Here is an 18,807-nt window from a genome sequence, read left to right as displayed (position 1 = left end):
AGAAATTAAAGGATATGGTGGTTAGCACTGTTGTCTAACACCAAGAAGGTCCTGAGTTCGATTCCACCACCTGTGTTGAGTTTGCAGGTTCTCCCCTTGTTTGTGTGGGTTCTCTCTCGGTACTCTAGATTCCCACAGTCCAAAGACATGCAGTTAGTGAGGTTAGGTTAACTGGTAATTCTAAGGGTAGGATGCGAGAAGGATTACTTTTTACTGCTATCGCTAGAGTCAACGTTATGAACATAGTGGTGGTAATGGTTAAAACACTGCTTTGAATTGGACCCATGCAGAGTGTACAGATAGCTTCTAAAGCCAGTGAACACATAATAGCTATATACTGTCACCACAGTGCAGTGTCTGAAATAAGCAGTCTTTAAGCTAAACTGAGTGCAAAAAACATTGAAATGTGTCCACTACGAGCAAAGTCTTTGCTTTTTATGCTACTTTTTTCCACTGTCACTTTCTTTCCTGTTAAGGCTCATTTTTTTTAGCCAATAAGCATTCGACCTCTGCACAGCGTCATCCACGTTGAGCGAAGTGTCACTGGGTTGTTTTTTTTGGAAGACTGCATGCTAGCACATTTGCATAGGCAAACACCTTCCCAAAACAGACATAAACGCCGTACTGTAACACCGGCTTACCGAGAAAATGCAGAAAATCAGAACATTACATTTTTTTAAAAAGACTCAAAGGACGTACGAGACTGTAGATGGAGGCAGGAAGAGATCTTAGATGTAACAGAGGGAAGAAGAAGCTGTACTGAGTGACTCACCAGGACAGTGTGCGTGCATGTGTGTGTGTGTGCGTGTGCATGTGTGTGTGTTTGATGCTGGGCATTGGAGACAGTAGAAGCCCCCATAGTGAGTCATACAGTGTGTGGTGGTGTGTGTTTGCTTATCCTTGTAAATAGTTGTATATTTGCGACTGCATGCACACTACCCATGATACCGCATCTCCTTTAAAAGGCTTAGAAGTGTCTACAATGTATTTTCCAAGTCAAGCCTCTGGGGGATGGTTCTGTGTATGTACATGCACAAATAACTATGTTAATATTGAAGGACATGCAAATGGGGAGGGAAAAAACACAAAGGCAGGATCTGTGGCAAACACACTCCCATCTACCTTTATCTCATATACTTACCCAGTATGGTGGCCATGTATTGGAGGATTTGTAGAACATCCTCCTCTGAACCAGAATTCTCTAGAAATGGACATTTCTCCTCTCGTCTCTCCCCTCCAACTTCCTGGCACCTGTAAAGGAAACAAACCAAACACATAAGTTATGGTGGTTCATCATGAATGGTCTCTGTGATGAGAAATTACATTTGCACTATTTTGGAAGGTTTAGGAGTGTGTTTATAGGAATTTTTGACCATTCTTCCAGAAGCACATTTGTGAGGTCACACACTGATATTGGACGAGAAAGTCTGGCTCACAGTCTCCACTCTAATTCATCCCAAACATGTTCTGTCGGGTTGAGATCAGGACTCTGTGCAGGCCAATCAAGTTCTTCCACACCATACTCACTCATCCATGTCTTAATGGACCTTGTTTTGTGCACTGGTGTGCAGTCATGTTGGAAAAGGAAGGGGTCATCCCTGAACTGTTCCTACAAAGTTGGGAACATTAAATTGTCTGAAATATTTTGGTATTCTGAAGCATTAAGAATTCTTTTCACTGGAACTAAGGGGCCGAGCCCAACTCCTGAAAAGCAACCCCACAGCATAATCCTTCTCCAACAAACTTTACACTTGGCAGAGACACTAGCTGATTGGCTCGGGACTTTCAATGGTAATTGAGTACATATGTTTTTTAGCGTTTTCTGTGACCTGATGCATACCCTGCACACGTTCATATTTGCTGATCACTTAGCAGAGCCAGCAGAAGCAGATGGACAACAGAGAGGCATGGAAAAATGCTCAAGGTCACCTCAACAATGCAAATAAGGAATGTTTTTATTTGTTTCCTTGTCAGACAGTTCAGAGGCCTTTTGCTCGCAAGCTTATTCCCTAATCTTTATGCCACAATTACATGCACTGTGATGCTCCAAAATTAGAGGCAAGATGAGTATTACTTGTGGGAATTCTGGTAATTACTTAATGAAGTACATTTATTGAAGCAAGAAAATACCGAACGACAACAACTGAGGCCAAAGTGTGAAAAGCAGAGTGGTCAGGAAAGTTAAAGAAAATAACAGTAGAAGTCCAGGTCACAGTCCAGGGTCTGTATCAGTATGCAGTGTATGCTTCGTGAACAATGCTTACTTGTGTTACGCCCGACTGAAGCCTCTCTACTGTGTCTTACAGTTTTGACAGGGCAGGATGGCGAGAGAGCCCGAGACAAGAGGTGAAGGAGTGTGTGTCTATATATGTATGTGTGCGTGTGTTTGTCTGTCTCGCTTGTATTAGTGTGGCAGAAACAGAGGAAGAGAAGACAGAGGGGAGAACGGGAGATAGCAGAGACACGAGCAAGGTTCACAGGTTCTGAACAGGTGTGCGTATGAACATGTGTGACAGTGAGCCAAGTGAGAAAAACAAGGAAAAAAGAGAGAGAATGAGCGGCGGGGATACAGAGACAAGACAGCAGAAAGACAGCAAGTGACAGAAGAAGTTTCCACGCACCGGAGGCCAATAAAAGAGAGAAAGAGAGACTGACTGCAAGCCAGCCTTACCTGATCTCCTGTTGTCTGTAGAACTGTAGAGTCCGCTGTAGAGCTTCCTGAACAGTCTGCGTCTGCAAGCAGAAGTGAAAAATATTAGAAAAGCTTTTTTTTTTTTGTTTCTCCTCATTTGAATTATTTTTTTATGATAAATGGCATGGCCCTTTAACTTCACACTCTAATTTACCAAACTCCAAATTTTAACCAATAAAAATTTGTTCATGATTCATTGCTGATCTTTCAGTTGGTATTACACCTCAGCTTGAAAACATGTGTGTAGATATGGACACATTTTAACATTTTTCATTTCCTTAACCAATTCTCCAGCTGTGCCAGCTGTCAGAGGATGACATGTGCCTCAGTTTATACTTTATTTAGAATCACCAGCATGTCTTTGGTCTGTGGCCGTGTGGTTTTTCAGGGACACACGGACATTGATGCAAAGGTTTGACCAACTGTAAAATCCAAATGCATTTTGTTTTTGAAATCCATTGCTCTGATAGGATCGCACTAATTTTGCTTATTAAAAGGCACAATAAGACGGCAAGATGATAAAATAACCAGGTAGTTTAAAAATAAATAAATAGTAATAATATTTCAATAAAATTCTTAGTAGAGAGCCTGTTAAAAAAAATTAACTGCTTTTTAAAATAGTCCACAGAATCAGCTAAACAGGGTTGTGATGGTAAACTGTTTCACAGCCTTGGTGCCACAGACTGAAAGGCGCTGTCCCCCTGGTCTTTAGTCGTGTACGAGGAAGAACAAATAACAGATTCCGTGAATGAAGACAGCGAGCAGCAGCGTATTTTGTAAGAAACTGAGATATATGATCTGGAGCCTGACCTGTACATTAGCACAGGAATTTTAAAACAAATGGGAGTGTCATGAGCTTGCTTGCTAGAATGTGTTAACAATCTGGCCGCAGCATTTTTAACAAGTTTTCGACAACACGTACTGAAAACAAAGACCTAATGAAATCACATTTCACTGATTCTATCCATCCATCCTCTTATCGGCTTATCCAGCCGGGGTTAGGCAGGGTGGGTATCTATTCCAGCTGACACCAGGGCAAGGGTACATCCTGGACAGCTCAACAATAATTTCAGTCCTTTTTCTTCTTCTTCTTCTACTTCTTCTTCTTTTGTACAATGCATTTTCAAAACATGATCCAGTCTGATATAAAAAATCCAATCAGATTACTTGTGATCAAGTCAGCCTTGATGTGTAACTGTAGCCAAGATAGATTAATATGTAACAGGCTTTGTTTCCACTCAAGACCTTTTGCCATGTCACAGTACAGCACAGGTGTGAATAACATTAACAATGGCTGAAGCTGTTTAAGATGCCTCAGGTTTATGGTTGTGCAGTTCACTGTCCAATGGTCATGGCCTACCGGGATCCTGAAATTGGAATAATTTAAATTGATAGTGATATTAGGAACATCTGTCCTCTTCATATGACAAGTTAAAACGTCTGATGTGACAGAGGGGTAAATGAGTAAAACTGCTTTTTCTGTTGTGAATTTGATTTTCTACTAGCCTTGGGGGGGGGGGGGGGGATAACTAGCCTCCATCCAAACGGATTTTTTCTAATCCCTTTTATATTGTTATCATCCAAATTTCAGAAAAAAACCCCAAAACAATATTGTTAAATAAAAATGTCAAAATGACCATAACACAATGAGATTAACTGTCCGTGTGCATGTGTGTACAGCTGCCGTGTTTTGCGTTACTGACAGCCTAAGCTTGAGAGGGCGGGTCCAATGTGATTATCTGTGGTACAGCTGAAATACAAGGCTGTAGTGACAATACTAGAACACAGTGTGCCAGCTGGAGAGGTCATTCTGAGGCCTCCACCCACTCCGGACAGTGTGTGTGTGTGTGTGTGTGTGTGTGTGTGTGTGTGTGTGTGTGTGTGTGTGTGTGTGTGTGTGTGTGTGTGTGTGTGTGTGTGTGTGTGTCTTGCAGACAGAGAGGGAATGACAAACATAAAGGCTAGTGAGTTGTGAACATGCAGCACAAAAAACATGAGAAATGATGAGAAGTAGTCAGGGAACCAGGCTGTGTGTGCGTCATCAGGCGTTTTAAAAGGTGAACGCAGTTAGACGTCATATTGTAGCTAACCTGCATGTTAGCTGCTTCAAAAACACCTGATGACACAAACACGTTTTGTCACTTTTTAGCACCAGTTGGCCACAGATCAGCCAAACAGCATGAGCACAACTCCCAGATATAAACACACCCAATGGGCTGTACTTTTCAAAAACCAATAGTGAAGAAAAACAACATACTTTCACTGTGTATTCATACAAAGCTTCTTTAAACAGCATAGTTGTGTATGTATGTGTGTTTTTTGTCATGTCTTCCTCTCGTCATCGCCAACTGGTCACGGCAGACGGCTGCCCCTCCCTCAGCCAGATTCTGTTGGAGGGTCTTCCTGTTAAAAGGGAGTTTTTCCTTCCCACTGTCACCAATTTCTTGCTCAAATGGTTGGGATTTACCTCACAACATAAAGCGCCTTGGACCAACAGCTCTTTTTATTTGGCGCTATATAAATAAAGTTGAACTGAATTAAATGTACGTACAGAACAGAACGAGTGTTTTCTCATGACAGCCTGACTCCTTTAAATGCATCTTTCATGAAGCTATTCACTGGCCACATTACATTATAATAATACTTACTGTAAACCTGGCCAAACACACAGGCACACACTGGTATCAGCCCTAAATGTGCAAACCTACTGTACACACTCATGATCATTAGTCTACATTGTTGCATCCCTGGCCTGTTTACTGTACACACATTAATCTCATTCAGTTACACAAAGGTGCTGAGATGGTAGGATTTGGTAAGCGTCGAGTTACCAAATCAAGATGCCCAACTTGTTGCTGTGGGTTATTTAAACTCTCAGCTGGGAGCAACAGAACGATACTGAATGGGTGATAATGAACATGTTAAATTGCATACTATATAAAATGAATACCAATCGTTGCATTTTATCTGGATTTTAAGGCTCTCTCTGAGAACAGTTCAGCAGTTAATGTGACTATAAAGCGCGATAAGCGTAAGCGTAATGCAGCCAGTGTCTCAGACACGAGAGTGGAGTGAATATTTTATGACATCTAGCTGCTTCCTCTACAAAGGTTGAACACACTCATTGTAAATCACTTTAGAAAACCGTGTCTGACAAACGGATGGAAAGCAAAAACAAAACAGGTTTGAAAATTGTCACTACAAAGGTCGACCTACGCTTTGCACAGAGGTTTGTTCGGATACGGTTGCGCATCTGTTTGTTTTGAACTGTCCTGTTTTCTTCTACACTTTCACATTTCAAACCAGCCTCTGGACATGAGTCGAATAAAGCAGCCAATTTTCCCAACACGGAGGTCTGCACAATGCATGGTTGACATTTGGGAGTTGTGTGTGTGTGTGTGTCAACTCGTCTGCAGGCCTCCTCCAGCATGCATTTAACCACAACACTCTTCTCTAAGACGGCTCGTGGAGATTTTTCTTGTATATTTAAGGGAAACAAAATCTCAGCTTGCAGAGGTGAGGTAAACTCTGGTCACTTGGGGACAGCTATGCAGGAATAAAAGTCAATCCAAAGGAAAGCATCCAGTGTAAGGCCTTTAATAAGTCAGTAACAACCTTCAGCCTTGATTACTCACAGGCCCATTAGCTGTTAAAATACTGTTATATGTCACAATTGCAGCTACTCAGATCCAGTTTCAGTAAAAAAAATGTATCTGAACAAACAGAGTTCATGACTTGTGCTTTTTTGTATACTTGGTACCTTTGTGTGTGTGTCTGTGTGATATCCCCTTTAGAACAGCTCCCACCCCTGTGCTATGCATGGTCATTTGGGTTGAGGAACCATGCTCTGCTTGTAGGTGGTGCTGTCAGCTAACACGTCTGCTAAACCTGTCTGCCTTAGCTGCTAGAGCTAAGGAGGAAATGTTCATCTTCTAAAAAATGTAATTTAACAGTACAAAAAACAACAGTTTTAATGAAATAACAGCTGCATCTGATGTGATTATTGATTGTTTGGATTGTGATAGACTGTGTGGAATAGGAAATTGTGCTAATATTGACATGACAGCATCATACAGGTATTGCAGGTTGCATATCCATGAGGTTCCACCACACCCCAAAAGTGCTCTGTTGGATTGAGATCTGATGGCTGTGGAGCTCATTTAAGTACACTGAAGTCACTGTGGTGTTCAAGAAACCAGTATGAGATTAAGTGCATTGTGACATGATGCTCAGCTGGTACTGTGGCAAGAAACCCAAAATTACACCACCACCAGATGCAAGACAAGATGGATTCATACTTTTATCTTGTTTGCACCAAATTCTGACCCTTCATCTTTCATCCCTATTCTAATGCTCAGATTGAACTTCAGCAGGTCGTCTTGACCGTGTCTACATGCCTAAATGCACTGATTTACCGCCACACGATTGGCTTAGATATCTGCACAAATGAGCAGTTAACCTCTTAAGCACCCACGCACCCAAAGATGGGAGCAAAAGGGAGGAGATTGCGGAGATCAGAAAACTGCTGGAGGCTTAACAGCTTAAAGCAGTGTGTCTAATAAAGTGGCCAGTAAGTTTATTTATTAAAACATGAAGATTCCTCCACCAATTTGAATTAGCAGAGTCAGTACTTCATGACTCCTTATACAATATAAATGTGGGTAAAGTCACCAGAAGGTGACAAACTCATTGTGAAGAAATCCACAGGGGAGAAGATGACAGACAGCAGCAGGAAGGTAATCATATAATTAATTAATTATGTAACAGGTAATCGATATTTGTAAGCAGTGTAGCTTCCAGCAACACTGATCTACTCTTTAAGGATTTACACTCTAGGACGTACTCTAGAGTTTCACTTTTTTCATATCTGTGACCAACACTCAGGGCTGATCAGCATTACAGGTCACAAAGCTAATGGCCACCCTTCATGTGTGTACACAAAACTAAGCGCACAAGAAACAGGCAGAGCATTTGACCACATGTAATTGTGGGTGAGCACGGATGTATCTGTGTGTGTTATTTCTTCTAGGTCAGTGTGAAGACAACCACAGAGAGCACGCTCTGTTCCGTCGGTCACGGTCCAGTGCAATCAGTAGTCGACACTGCTTCTGCACGCACCCATTGTGTGCTTGAGCAGAGTTTGTGTGAGAGGGAGAACAAAAAAGATAATAAACAACGTGTTGTTTGATCAGTCAGTGAGTTAATTTGCATATGTATGTCGCTACTTACGGCTCCATTTTAATCCCTCCCCATTCCTGTTTCTATCCCTCCCTACATTTCCATAGTAAAGAAACATGATAAGGAGACGTTTACGCCACGGCTTTTTGGCAGAGCTGCTCTAACACACAAATGCCCATCAGACCTTGGACATTTTCCCTTTTTCTGTGATCAAAGCACATCATAATGACCCTGTAAGGATGCCAAACTGTTGCATATTATTGCAAAAAAAAAACCACATACATGCATGTAGACACACACACACAGTTCCACAGAGTCATCCACATGTACAGTAAATGCTGGATATTACCATCATTGAGTGTTATACTAATCAGTCTTTAAGTGTTCCCTCTTCCCTATTTTTTCATAGATCTATTAAAGATCAGGGCCAGTAAGAGCTGCAGCTGAGAGTTGAAGCTGGCTCTCACTGGTCCTCTCCAATATACACCAACTTCAGTTTTTTTCAGCTATGCTATTGAATATTGTTATTTTGCGAGGTTATGCCTGGCCATTGAAAAAAAAAGAAAAGAAAAGCAGACAATCGCTGCTCTTCTGCATCGATTTCACCACAACATCTATTTCTCGCAGGAATGGGAGCATGAGAGCTGAGTGTTTGCAATTTGGAGAAACCTATTCCCGCAACCAACCGTAGCCTGATGAAAACACAGGAGTGCTCTTGCTCCGTGGAGTACACACAGATCTTGTAACCATATGAGAGCAGATTAGAAGCAAAGACTGTTATGTATTGTATACCTAATGGTCATCTATTCAGCTATTATACTTATCTCTGTCCAAGTGGAACAAGATGTTACCGCTGCGATGACGAAGCATCCCAGCGGTAACATCTGACAAAGCTTTATTCTTCATTAGTCCCCCAACAGACCACAAACAAGACAAGACTTTACAGTGCTGCTGCCTTCATTTTCACCATTTCAGGCCATTTTGACTGTCAAGAAAAAAAATCCCCATTACATCCATGTCTTTGATCCCTAAAATCTACTCAGGGATAAAAGGAACAAGGACTGTGAAGTTTAAAGTATTTTTTTAAATAAAAACACTGAACCTAGTGCCGGTACCAAAGGGAATCAAGCATAGGCTGTATATAAACAATGGACAACGCCACTGACATTTGTGGACTTACATTTTGATGATTTGAGTTGACCTAATCACCATCACAACTCTCATGATCATCATTGGGAGACACAATAATCGATAGACAGCCACACCATGATGCGTGTATTCTGTATACCCAGGGGTAAACATACAGAATACACGCATCATTGCTATTCTGTATTTTACTGTTAAGCCCAACAACCTCAACAGCCTCCAGTTCAATCTCGGGCTCAGCCCTGACTGCTACTCTAAGCTGGTCAGTTGTAAGCAATATCAAATTTTGATTTTGACTCACATCTCAAAGCTTATCCAGTCCAGATTCTTACATCTAAGATCCGCCTTCAGCTGGTCTGCTTTTCACTTCTCTTTATGCTTCTCTTCACTGGGTTCCATTAAAGCTCAGAATCTGTGTTAAAACTTTATCAATAACTATTAAAGTCCTACATGGCCATGCTCCTGCTGCTATATAGCAGACCTACTGAGCCTGGCTTCTCTGATCATTCAATCGGGACCTCTTAACTGTTACACACTCCATTTTAAAACCAGAGGCGATCGCACTTTTTAGGTTGCAACACCTAAAATTTTGGATCAGCCATCCTCAGCCCTGAATGCTGAAAACTGCTGAAAATTCATTTTTATAAATTGTCTTTTCCTTAATTTTTATATTTGGCTTTGGTTTGATTCTAATACGTGCATGGAAGTATGCATGTGGGACTAGAAGTATGACCTTATGTTTGACTGTATGCTGGGAACTGAAAACTTATCTTTAATGTGTAGTTTTATCCAAGCATTGCAGCACTTTGTAATTGTGTGTTTTAAAAAGTGCTGTAAACATAAGTAATGTAGAATGAACATCACGCTGTATTCAGTAAGACTTGAGTAAGTGAAGCTATAAACTCGTTAAGGAAGTGTTTACTGAGGTGCTAAATTACGACACGAGGAGTCGTCTTTAGTCTTGGACACGTTTGTTTTTGCAAAACAGACGAGTCACGGTTTGCTGGTTATTAGCAAAAAAAAACAACAACACAAGTTTAACACAATTTTGCATTAGAGCATATCAGGACCTGGAAGTTAATTCCATATTTTACACACAGTCTATGGAGTCAATGTGGCACTCCATTTATCCATCCATCTTCTTTGGTTTATTCAAGTCACAGTCATGGGGGTGCTGGAGCCGATCCCAGCTGTCATAGGGTGAGAGGCAAAGTAGACCCTGGACATGTCTCCGGCCTGTCTCAAGTCTCAGCAACACACTTTGTGGCTCAAAGTCTTCAGCTTGTGTCTGATTTACTTCCCACTCATGTTAAACCATGGCCAAACTATCACAAACTACTCAGGTTCATAATCTTTTAGATTTTCAGCATGAAATTGCAAAGTCACAAACCAATGACCAAATACTCAGGATAGATACATATTTCACTCACAACACAGCAAGAAGACTACTCTTGCGCTGATTTTGTCGTTTTTAGAGTTGGGCAATGTCTACTGAACTCCTTCATGACAAAATTTACAGTTCAATATCCTAAACAGGCATCAGGATGTAACGACAGACTACTTGCAATAAACGCACTATAGTATTTTTAAATTATTTTTATGCACCTAAACTAACAGATGTTTTTACTGAAGCACTGTGGCTAAATAAGCTTCTTTTATACTTGAGCAAATCAGGTACAAAGAGACATTCACAACAGTCATCCTATTCCTCGATTTGTTGTTTTATTCCCCAGTTTATTCGTAGCATGCACATTTTTCTGGTGCTTACAAATATCTCTAGGAAATATCTTCTCTGTCCAGACAGAAGTTTGGAATAGGCGAGTGCTTAAACCCAGTTTTAAGGCACCAAAAAGCAACATTATGGTGACACTGATAATATGCAAATACCTTAATATCATAAGTATTGGAGATTGTGGTATAATTTATTTAAAAGCTGATGTCCTGTCCCCAACTGGTACTTTTGTTTTGCCCACATCTGTCTGTCCATCTGTTTACTTATTTTCTATTGTTGAGTAACTACAGAACAACAGATGCAATCAAATCCCAAACCGATGTACCATCGCGAGGGACAGTGCAATAGCAGATTCCCTAATAACACGCCATCCATCACAATCGCACTCAGTTCTAATAGCGGTTTTATTGTATTACAGCCTGTCACACAACTGAGACACGCAGACACAGCAGCAGGCTCATTCGCCACACTCCCAGCATCCTCGCATACACACAGACGAGCCATGGGCATCGCTCTCTCTGTCTCTCTCTAACTCACAACAACATATTTATTATATAATCAGCCAGATGATTCAGGCTATCAGAGGTGAAGGATGAAAAGAGGCTTTTTTCGTAGACAGCACAGCACACATCCTATCATGATGTAAGAAAAGACATTGTCTGGGTTTTTAGGAGTAACACACTAATGTGGAGAGGCTTGAATGTTGTTGTTGGGTTGTTTTTGTTCCTTCTGAACTTTGGAGACATCTCTGAGCAGTGAAATAAATGCATCAGGATATTTGACCCTGCTGGTTTTTAAATTACAGGTTTCATCTTCAGGAGACCTGATTTGGTCAGTAATTGACCTAATTGTATGACAAACAAGGCGTTTTTTAATGATTTAGAAGAATACTTTATCGTTTACACAAATTCACACACACTTTAAGTCCCTGATGTGACCAATATTCTGACTGCAGGAGGCAAAATGCACCTGAATCACTGCAACTTTCTTTAGAAACATGTTAAAGACAATTGATGAGGGTGAAGCTTTTTCACACTTGTTTGAAATCCTACCGTGGGTGAGGTCAGCCGCCTCAGGCTCTCCCCCAGCGAGTCGAGGTTCACCCTTCTCCTCCTGGTGACCCTCTTGTGGGGTCCGCCGGGTGCTTGCTCCTCACCCGCCGGGCACACGGTCCTCTCGGCGGGGCTGCGGCCGTTCCAGAGCACCGCTCTGTGGGAGGATGGGAAGGAAGAGAAGGGGCACCCTCGGATCTCCTCCGCCGGCTCCAACCCGCCGTCCCCTCCGTCTCCCCCGGGGCTTTCGAGCCCACAGTCCGAGCCCACCGAGCTGCTGAACGACTCGGAGGAGATCTTGCGCGACGACGAGGACATGGTGGTGGTTGTGCTGCTGAGAAGAAGAGGAGGAGGAGGAGGAGGATGGTGATGATGATAACAGTGGCGGTGTTAAGGATGAGGATGATGCTACAGTCGGCTCCGTACCACGTCCACCTGTACACCGGGGAGTCATCAGATAGTGGGGGGAGGGAGGGCTGGCTGGTTGAGAGGAAAGGCTTGTGTGTATGTGTATGTGTGTGTTTGTGTGTGTGTGTGTGTGTGTGTGTGATTATGCGCGCATGCTGTGTCGGTGTGCGGGTGAGATAATGTCCAGTCCTGCCCGTGTCTGTGTATGCATATGAGACGCGTTTGCCTGCGTGTGAGACGCGGGGAAAGAGAGAGAGAGGAGGGGGTGAGGTCGACTGAGAGCGAGAGCACTAACGGCACGCAAACATTTATGAAGGGGGAGGGTATCACCTCTTTAAAACCGTCCTCCGTTACCCCCCTAAAAAACGTCCTCCTCGCCGCTCCCCCGGGTGGCCAAACACTCCAGCGGATGCTTCCGATTAAAAATGAGGAGCGGAAGAATTCATCACGCCCGGCAACAGTGTTTATTTTTAATAAAAGACGCAACTATTTTGAAGGACATGTCCCCCTAATTGCCGAAACTGCAGAGCATAACGCGCTGGTCCACCGATAATCCAAACACATGGTAATTATTCCTCTTGCACGCGGGAGAATTTAACAGCATCAGAAAAAAATGTAACGTATCTTCCTTTTTTTCTCCTCACGCTGCCCAGAAATCCCCAAAGTCACCGCAGATGTGAGATGCGTCTGCTTCCCTCTCTCTCCTCCTCCTCCTCCTGCTCTTAGTCCTCTGCGACAGCGGTTCTCTTGTCGGTCCTCCAGCTGCTAACCGCAGTCCGGGCATTCCTCCATCTTTTTATTTCCGCTCCTTCACGGCAGCTCCTTGGCCCTTTTTTTGTTGCTTTAAGAAGTGGCCGGGGTAGAGGTGAGCTAGAAAGGTAAAAGCGCGCGAGAGAGTGAGCGCGAAAGGTGAGCCAGCAGCAGCAGCACGCGCCAGCGGTGCTTCTAATCTGCGAAGCACGCGCTGTGAAGTACGCGTCAACGCGCTACTCTGCGCTGGAAAACAAACCAGAGCCAATCGATAGACAGACGGAGTTGGGCAATGTCATAGTCTTTGTACTTTAGTTTATTTTTGTATTACATTTTTTATTTTGTATTTATTATTACTTTTATTTATTGTTTATTATTATGCCTTTCGTATTAGGAATTAGAGCCATTTTCATACATAACCCCCCCCCCCACACACACACACACACACACACACACACACACACACACTCACGCACACATTGGACAAAAGTAATTGGACAATGACAAACTGTTGTATAAAGTGCTCGGGAAAAGCGTTAAATGAAAAGGCGCCAAGTGAGGGCTGTTCCCTAAAATAGCTAGCAAAAGTAGCTCATAAGATTATAAAGGGACCTGGGCTTCCATTTCAGTGAGTGTGGGAAGCACATCCCCCATGAAGGATATACTACCAATGCTTTGAATGCACCGGATAGTCTTCATTAAACTTTAAATGTTTATTAATACAGAATCAGTATTGATCATTTTTGATTCCAACACTGCCATTTTCACTTTCAATAAAATAGATTTAAATCACTGTGGTTGTGTGTTTTCAGATCTTAAGTAAAAAGTGACGTTACCTTGGATGAAAGCAGATGTTTTCTCCAAAAACAAAAAGCAAAAAACATGCTCTCTGAAACAGTAATTAAAGACGAATCAACTATTCATTCATTTCAAATAGGCTATTTATACATTCTCAATTGATCTGTAGTTCAAAATGTGTTGTAGACTCTACTGTGAATGTGTGTAATATGAACACCATGTAAAGTATTAAAGACAATCATTTTGTTTAAAATTATGTAAGTTTGTCCATTTACTTTTGAGCAACTGGAAAAGGGGTGAAATATAAAAATGGCTGTAATTAGTACACAGTGAATGCAATACTTTTACATTAAATGAATTAAAGATGGAAGTCTCCATACTGTCATTAACATGGTTTCATAATTGTGAAATCTTGGCAGACAACAGTCTGCTCCTCAATTAACTAACAGGAAATGGCACTCGAGCAGCATCTGATTGTAATCAAACAACAGCCGTGGTCAATAAGCCAGGTCCGTGGCAATGTGCCAGATATGTTCAGCTCGGGTTTACATGGACGAACATGGCTCTAAAGGGTGATAATGGAGCTCGCGGCGGTGGCACATGCTTGCTGTATCTGATCAGAGGACAGAATGACGATCAGTCTGGCGCTAACAACAGTCGCGACCTTGACCTCTATTAGCAGATCATGTTCATTAATGGCCCCAATGGACCAATCAGAAAGACACTGAGTCAGACAGACATAGTGCATGTATATGCTCACACACCCTAACACAATTTCCTGAAGGTGCGAGCTAATTCATTTGACTTTCTGGAGCAGCGTGACCCCAATCCACTGCATATCATTTTATTTTTTCTCTTCTCTCTAACTCACACCCACACACTTTCTCTTGTGCATAGACAACCACACACTCACACACACACACACGAACGCCTTCTTTTTCTTTCCTTATCTGTCTGCATCAGTCTGCCATCCATCAGTCATAATGTGGGCATTTAATAAAGCCAACACTACAATAGAATAAATGATGTTCCAAAGGAGATAAGCCTACCAGCTGAGAGACTGCCTCGAGCTGGCTGCCAGCCATCTAAAGCTAAGTACAGACAGGGCAACAGATCACTGACTGTGCTATCATGGAAGCAGAACAGATAGAAAGGGCAACTATTGAAATACTGTGGTAATCTCCTTCAATAGGCGCATGTAACACGGATGCCATTAGACAATAGAAATGTCATCATTGAAATAACGGATGAAGCAGTCCAACCTTGAGTGTTCTTGGCACAGCTCCTTGCTTTTCCTACAGAATTTAAAAAGGATTGATGGATGCACAGTACGTGTTCGCAATGGTGGATGGACGGGCTGACAGATGAGGTCGGGCAGGAGTCTACGTGGAGTATGATGTGATCTGTGGTGAGAGTGGGGAGCAGGGGGAAGAGAGTCTGGAGAGGTGGAGGTATGCACTGGACAGAAGAGGAATGAAAGTCAGTCGAAGTAAAACAGATTACGTCTGTGAAGGTTCTCGGTCATCCAGGTCATCGTAGTCTAAGGAGCTTGGAAAGAAAAGCGTCTGGACTTCTTTAAGTTGCTTGAAGCCGTTTCACCTCTCATCCGAGAAGCTTCTTCGGTTCTAAGGTCAAATGGTGGGGAGTCCCAGATTTAAACCTAGTGGGAGTTTCCCTCCAAAGAGGGACAAAAGGACCCCCGATGATCCTCTACCTAATCACATGAGCCAAGGTGTGAAAGCGGGTTTAGGTCACAATCAGCCAGGGTTTCGGGTGAGCTCATTGTGAAACCTGGCTCCACCCTATCATGTGATTTCCTGAGGTCAGATGGCCCAGGATGTGAGTGAGCGTTAAGGCCTCTGGGAAGGGAACTCAAAACTGGATAATAGATGGCAGACAGTTGGTGTCGTAAACCACCGCCTCTGTTCAAAGATGGTCGCTCACAGTGGACGTAAATGGCTTCTTTCACTCCTCTTTCAAACCATCTGTCCTCTCTGTCCAAAATGTGAACATTGGCATCCTCGAAAGAGTGTCCTTTATCCTTAAGATGCAGATGGACTGCTGAGTCTTGTCCTGTGGAGGTGGCTCTTCTATGTTGTGCCATGCGCTTGTGAAGTGGCTGTTTGGTCTCTCCAATTGTAGAGGTCTGGACATTCATCGCTGCACTGTACAGCATACACCACGTAACATGCAAAAGAGGGGTGACGGCACGCAGGGTGGAGTGGGTGGAGAAAAGTGAATTTATGAAAATGACTAAAAAGCATCTTGTGATGATTTTTCAGGCAACAGCCAACCCTGGAAAATAAATAGTTTTAACTCTTCATATGGGCGAAGTTACAAAATACATAAATCTGAGTGACAGGATCTTAAAAGATGAAAGGGAACACTTGCACCATGGCTCTTTCTACTCAGACCACACGTGTCTTCTGACCTGACCTCAATTACGATCCCTGGAAAGTTGCGCATCTGTATTTTGCATGACTGATGAAATCTATCTGCAGAAAAGACAGAGGCAGAACTATAAACTGCCACAACGGCCCACTCAAAACCAGCTTTCCAGTAGTTCATTCCACAGTACTGCACACCAGCAGACTCAAAAGATAAAAACAATACCAGCCATACTGTCACACAATTTAACCAGTGCAGTACAACACACACAGAATGAGAAGTATTTAAATCCATACTTGTGAAATGGAGCAAAAACCCACATATAGACAAAGCCACACAGGAAACAGCATCACTGGAGTTTAAGCCAGTAAAAGATGCAATGCGTGTAGTTATGGAATGCACAAAGATAAGAAAGGTTCAGGCCCATGGCACACACCAGTGAGTCATGCCTTTAAGATCCTTTCGTTCTGCTGCGCGTGTGTCTGTGGCGAGCGCTGCTAAGCAGGCATGTCGGTTTCAATTTTGTGACGCAGAAGACATACACTCATGTTATTGTCTTATCTCTCTGTCAAATATCTACCTCCTGTCTATACTGAGGCAGAGTGGGTGGGGGCATAAATGAACCAAAAGCTACAGCAGATGCAACAGGATGGTGCCGGGGGTTTGCAGAATACCAGGAGTCAGGCCAGCTAAGGCAGGGATGGGAGAAGACAAATGGCTGATTTGGTCATAAATCTGCCAGAAGCCAATCTAATTGGCCATAACCGTACATCACTCCACGCCACTCTGACGCTATTAACCGTGAAACTGTGCCTCTCTGACACATGTACAATATAAACAACCTGCTTTACTGGTCATGAGGATGTTTTTTTTTTTAAGTACAACCAGGGTTAAAGAGTAGGAAATTGCATAAAGAAGTATGTCATAGATTTAGCCAAATTTCCACGTAAATGACCGGAATGTGACCCGACTTTTGATTTCACGTATTGAGTGATGGCTTTGTTTTTCTTTTTGTCAGCTGCATCACGTTCATGGCGGTAAGTGCAGCATATTTATGCCAAAACTGTCACTTTTTTCTATGCACATAGAAAAAATAATAAACAACACACAGATTATTGATCGCTCATAAAAACAACAATAATAACACATAACACTGCCTTTTCAGGGAAATGAAATTTTGTCAGTGCTCATACTACAAGTAAGGGGCAATCTCCCTGGTCTCATAACACACCTGATTTCTCTTAATAAAAGTGCCGACCAGTGCCGTCTGAGGAGTATTTTAATAATGTTCCTTATTAAATAAAGAGTCCCTGTTCTGTGTACCCACAGGTTAAAAATGTAAGAAAAAAAGAACAGGAGGAACTGCAGTGAGGTACCCAGTCACTCTGTTATGTTTTCTGACACAGCTGTATCAATGGACGGATCCTAATTTAGTGCTTTTCTTTAATAATCTGTGACCATATACACAAACTTTGCAAAATCAAATCTTTCTCTGTGTGATTCTTTGAAATTCAACACAAACCAGATGTGCCGATGCTTCAAACAGTATCTCAGATGAAACCTGAAAATAACAGGGGTCAATGAAGCAGCAAACCTATAAGAAAGCCAATGCTCTAACCGAAAAACTGCCAAGGTTGCATGCTGGGGCAATCCTGCCCACTGCTCACGAGAGGCGTGTATCCACAACAGACTAGGTCTAAAGGTTGCAATGCTCTGACATATGAGCATGTGTGTACACTTGCCTATGTGGTGATGACATGGAACCCTCTTTTAGAATTAAGTGACAGCTGGAAAGGATCATGAGACCACTGAGAAAGAAATTAAATCCCACGGCTGGAAAGGCAGAGAAGGGCAGCATTGGCAAGAGATGAGAATGGTGGGTATGGCATAGAGACAAGGGCTTTAATTTAGTATCCACTGTACAATTAAAGGGCCAGGTTTTTGTGATGTTAAATAATCAGACCACGTTGAATCATTTCAAAGCTTTGCCCACCTTTAATGTGACCTATAACATTTACAATTCAACTATAAAAAACAAACAAATCTGTGAGTAAAAACACAAAAGTAAAAATCTAAGCTGGTTGCACAACTGTGCACACACATCAAAACAAATGCACATTTTGATTTAATCACAGCATTCAGTATTAGTCTGCATGGCACACCTTGACATGGCAGTATTTGTCCGCTTGTCATTGCAAGGGCATCTCTTGTGCACAGCCCTTCACATTGCCCCACACATTCTCGTTTAGGATTTAGATTTGGACTCTGGATGGGATGCCCAAACCTTTAATTTTCTTCTGATTAAGCCAATCTTTTGTTGATTTGGATGTATGCTTGCGGTCATTGTCATGCTGAAAGGTTACATTCCTCTTCATCTTCATCTTTCCGGCAGATGCCCAAAGATTTTGGGGCAACAGTGACATTGCAAAGAACTGATTGTCCCCACAAAACTGATGAAAAGACAAGATGAAAACTAGTCAAGTAGGCTGCCAAAGGTTCTACAGGTCTACAGCAACACTGAAGGAGCTGCAGGAATTTCCAGAAGGTGCAACCATGCTGGTTGTATACTACTTGGAACGACAAACTCCAATATTCTCCATACGTTTGGAGTTTGAGGTAGGGTTGCAAGACGGACTAAAGAAAAAAACAAAACAAAAACAATC

At 42.4% G+C, this 18,807-nt stretch overlaps 1 protein-coding gene across 3 annotated transcripts in view; it reads right to left on the bottom strand.

The window, feature by feature from the left end:
* The window catches only part of gucy1a2 (guanylate cyclase 1, soluble, alpha 2), a 48,473-nt gene extending 35,109 nt beyond the window's left edge, over positions 1-13,364 (bottom strand). The window contains exons 1-4 of one of the 3 annotated variants that reach the window (XM_040008982.1): positions 12,227-13,364; positions 11,801-12,134; positions 2,672-2,733; positions 1,142-1,251 (exon numbers count right to left, since the gene is read on the bottom strand). In XM_040008982.1, coding sequence (XP_039864916.1) covers positions 1,142-1,251; positions 2,672-2,733; positions 11,801-12,118 — 490 coding nt within the window. In that variant the 5' untranslated portion in view covers positions 12,119-12,134; positions 12,227-13,364. Of the gene's footprint in view, positions 1-1,141; positions 1,252-2,671; positions 2,734-11,800 lie in introns of all 3 variants that reach the window. The other 2 variants (XM_040008983.1, XM_040008981.1) reach the window with 2 other exon arrangements.
* Positions 13,365-18,807: the final 5,443 nt, after the last annotated feature.

The sequence above is a fragment of the Simochromis diagramma genome, unplaced genomic scaffold, assembly GCF_900408965.1.
Source record: "Simochromis diagramma unplaced genomic scaffold, fSimDia1.1 OVJJ01000344.1, whole genome shotgun sequence".
NCBI classification, from domain to species: domain Eukaryota; kingdom Metazoa; phylum Chordata; class Actinopteri; order Cichliformes; family Cichlidae; genus Simochromis; species Simochromis diagramma.
This window is presented reverse-complemented; position numbering and strand designations above follow the sequence as displayed.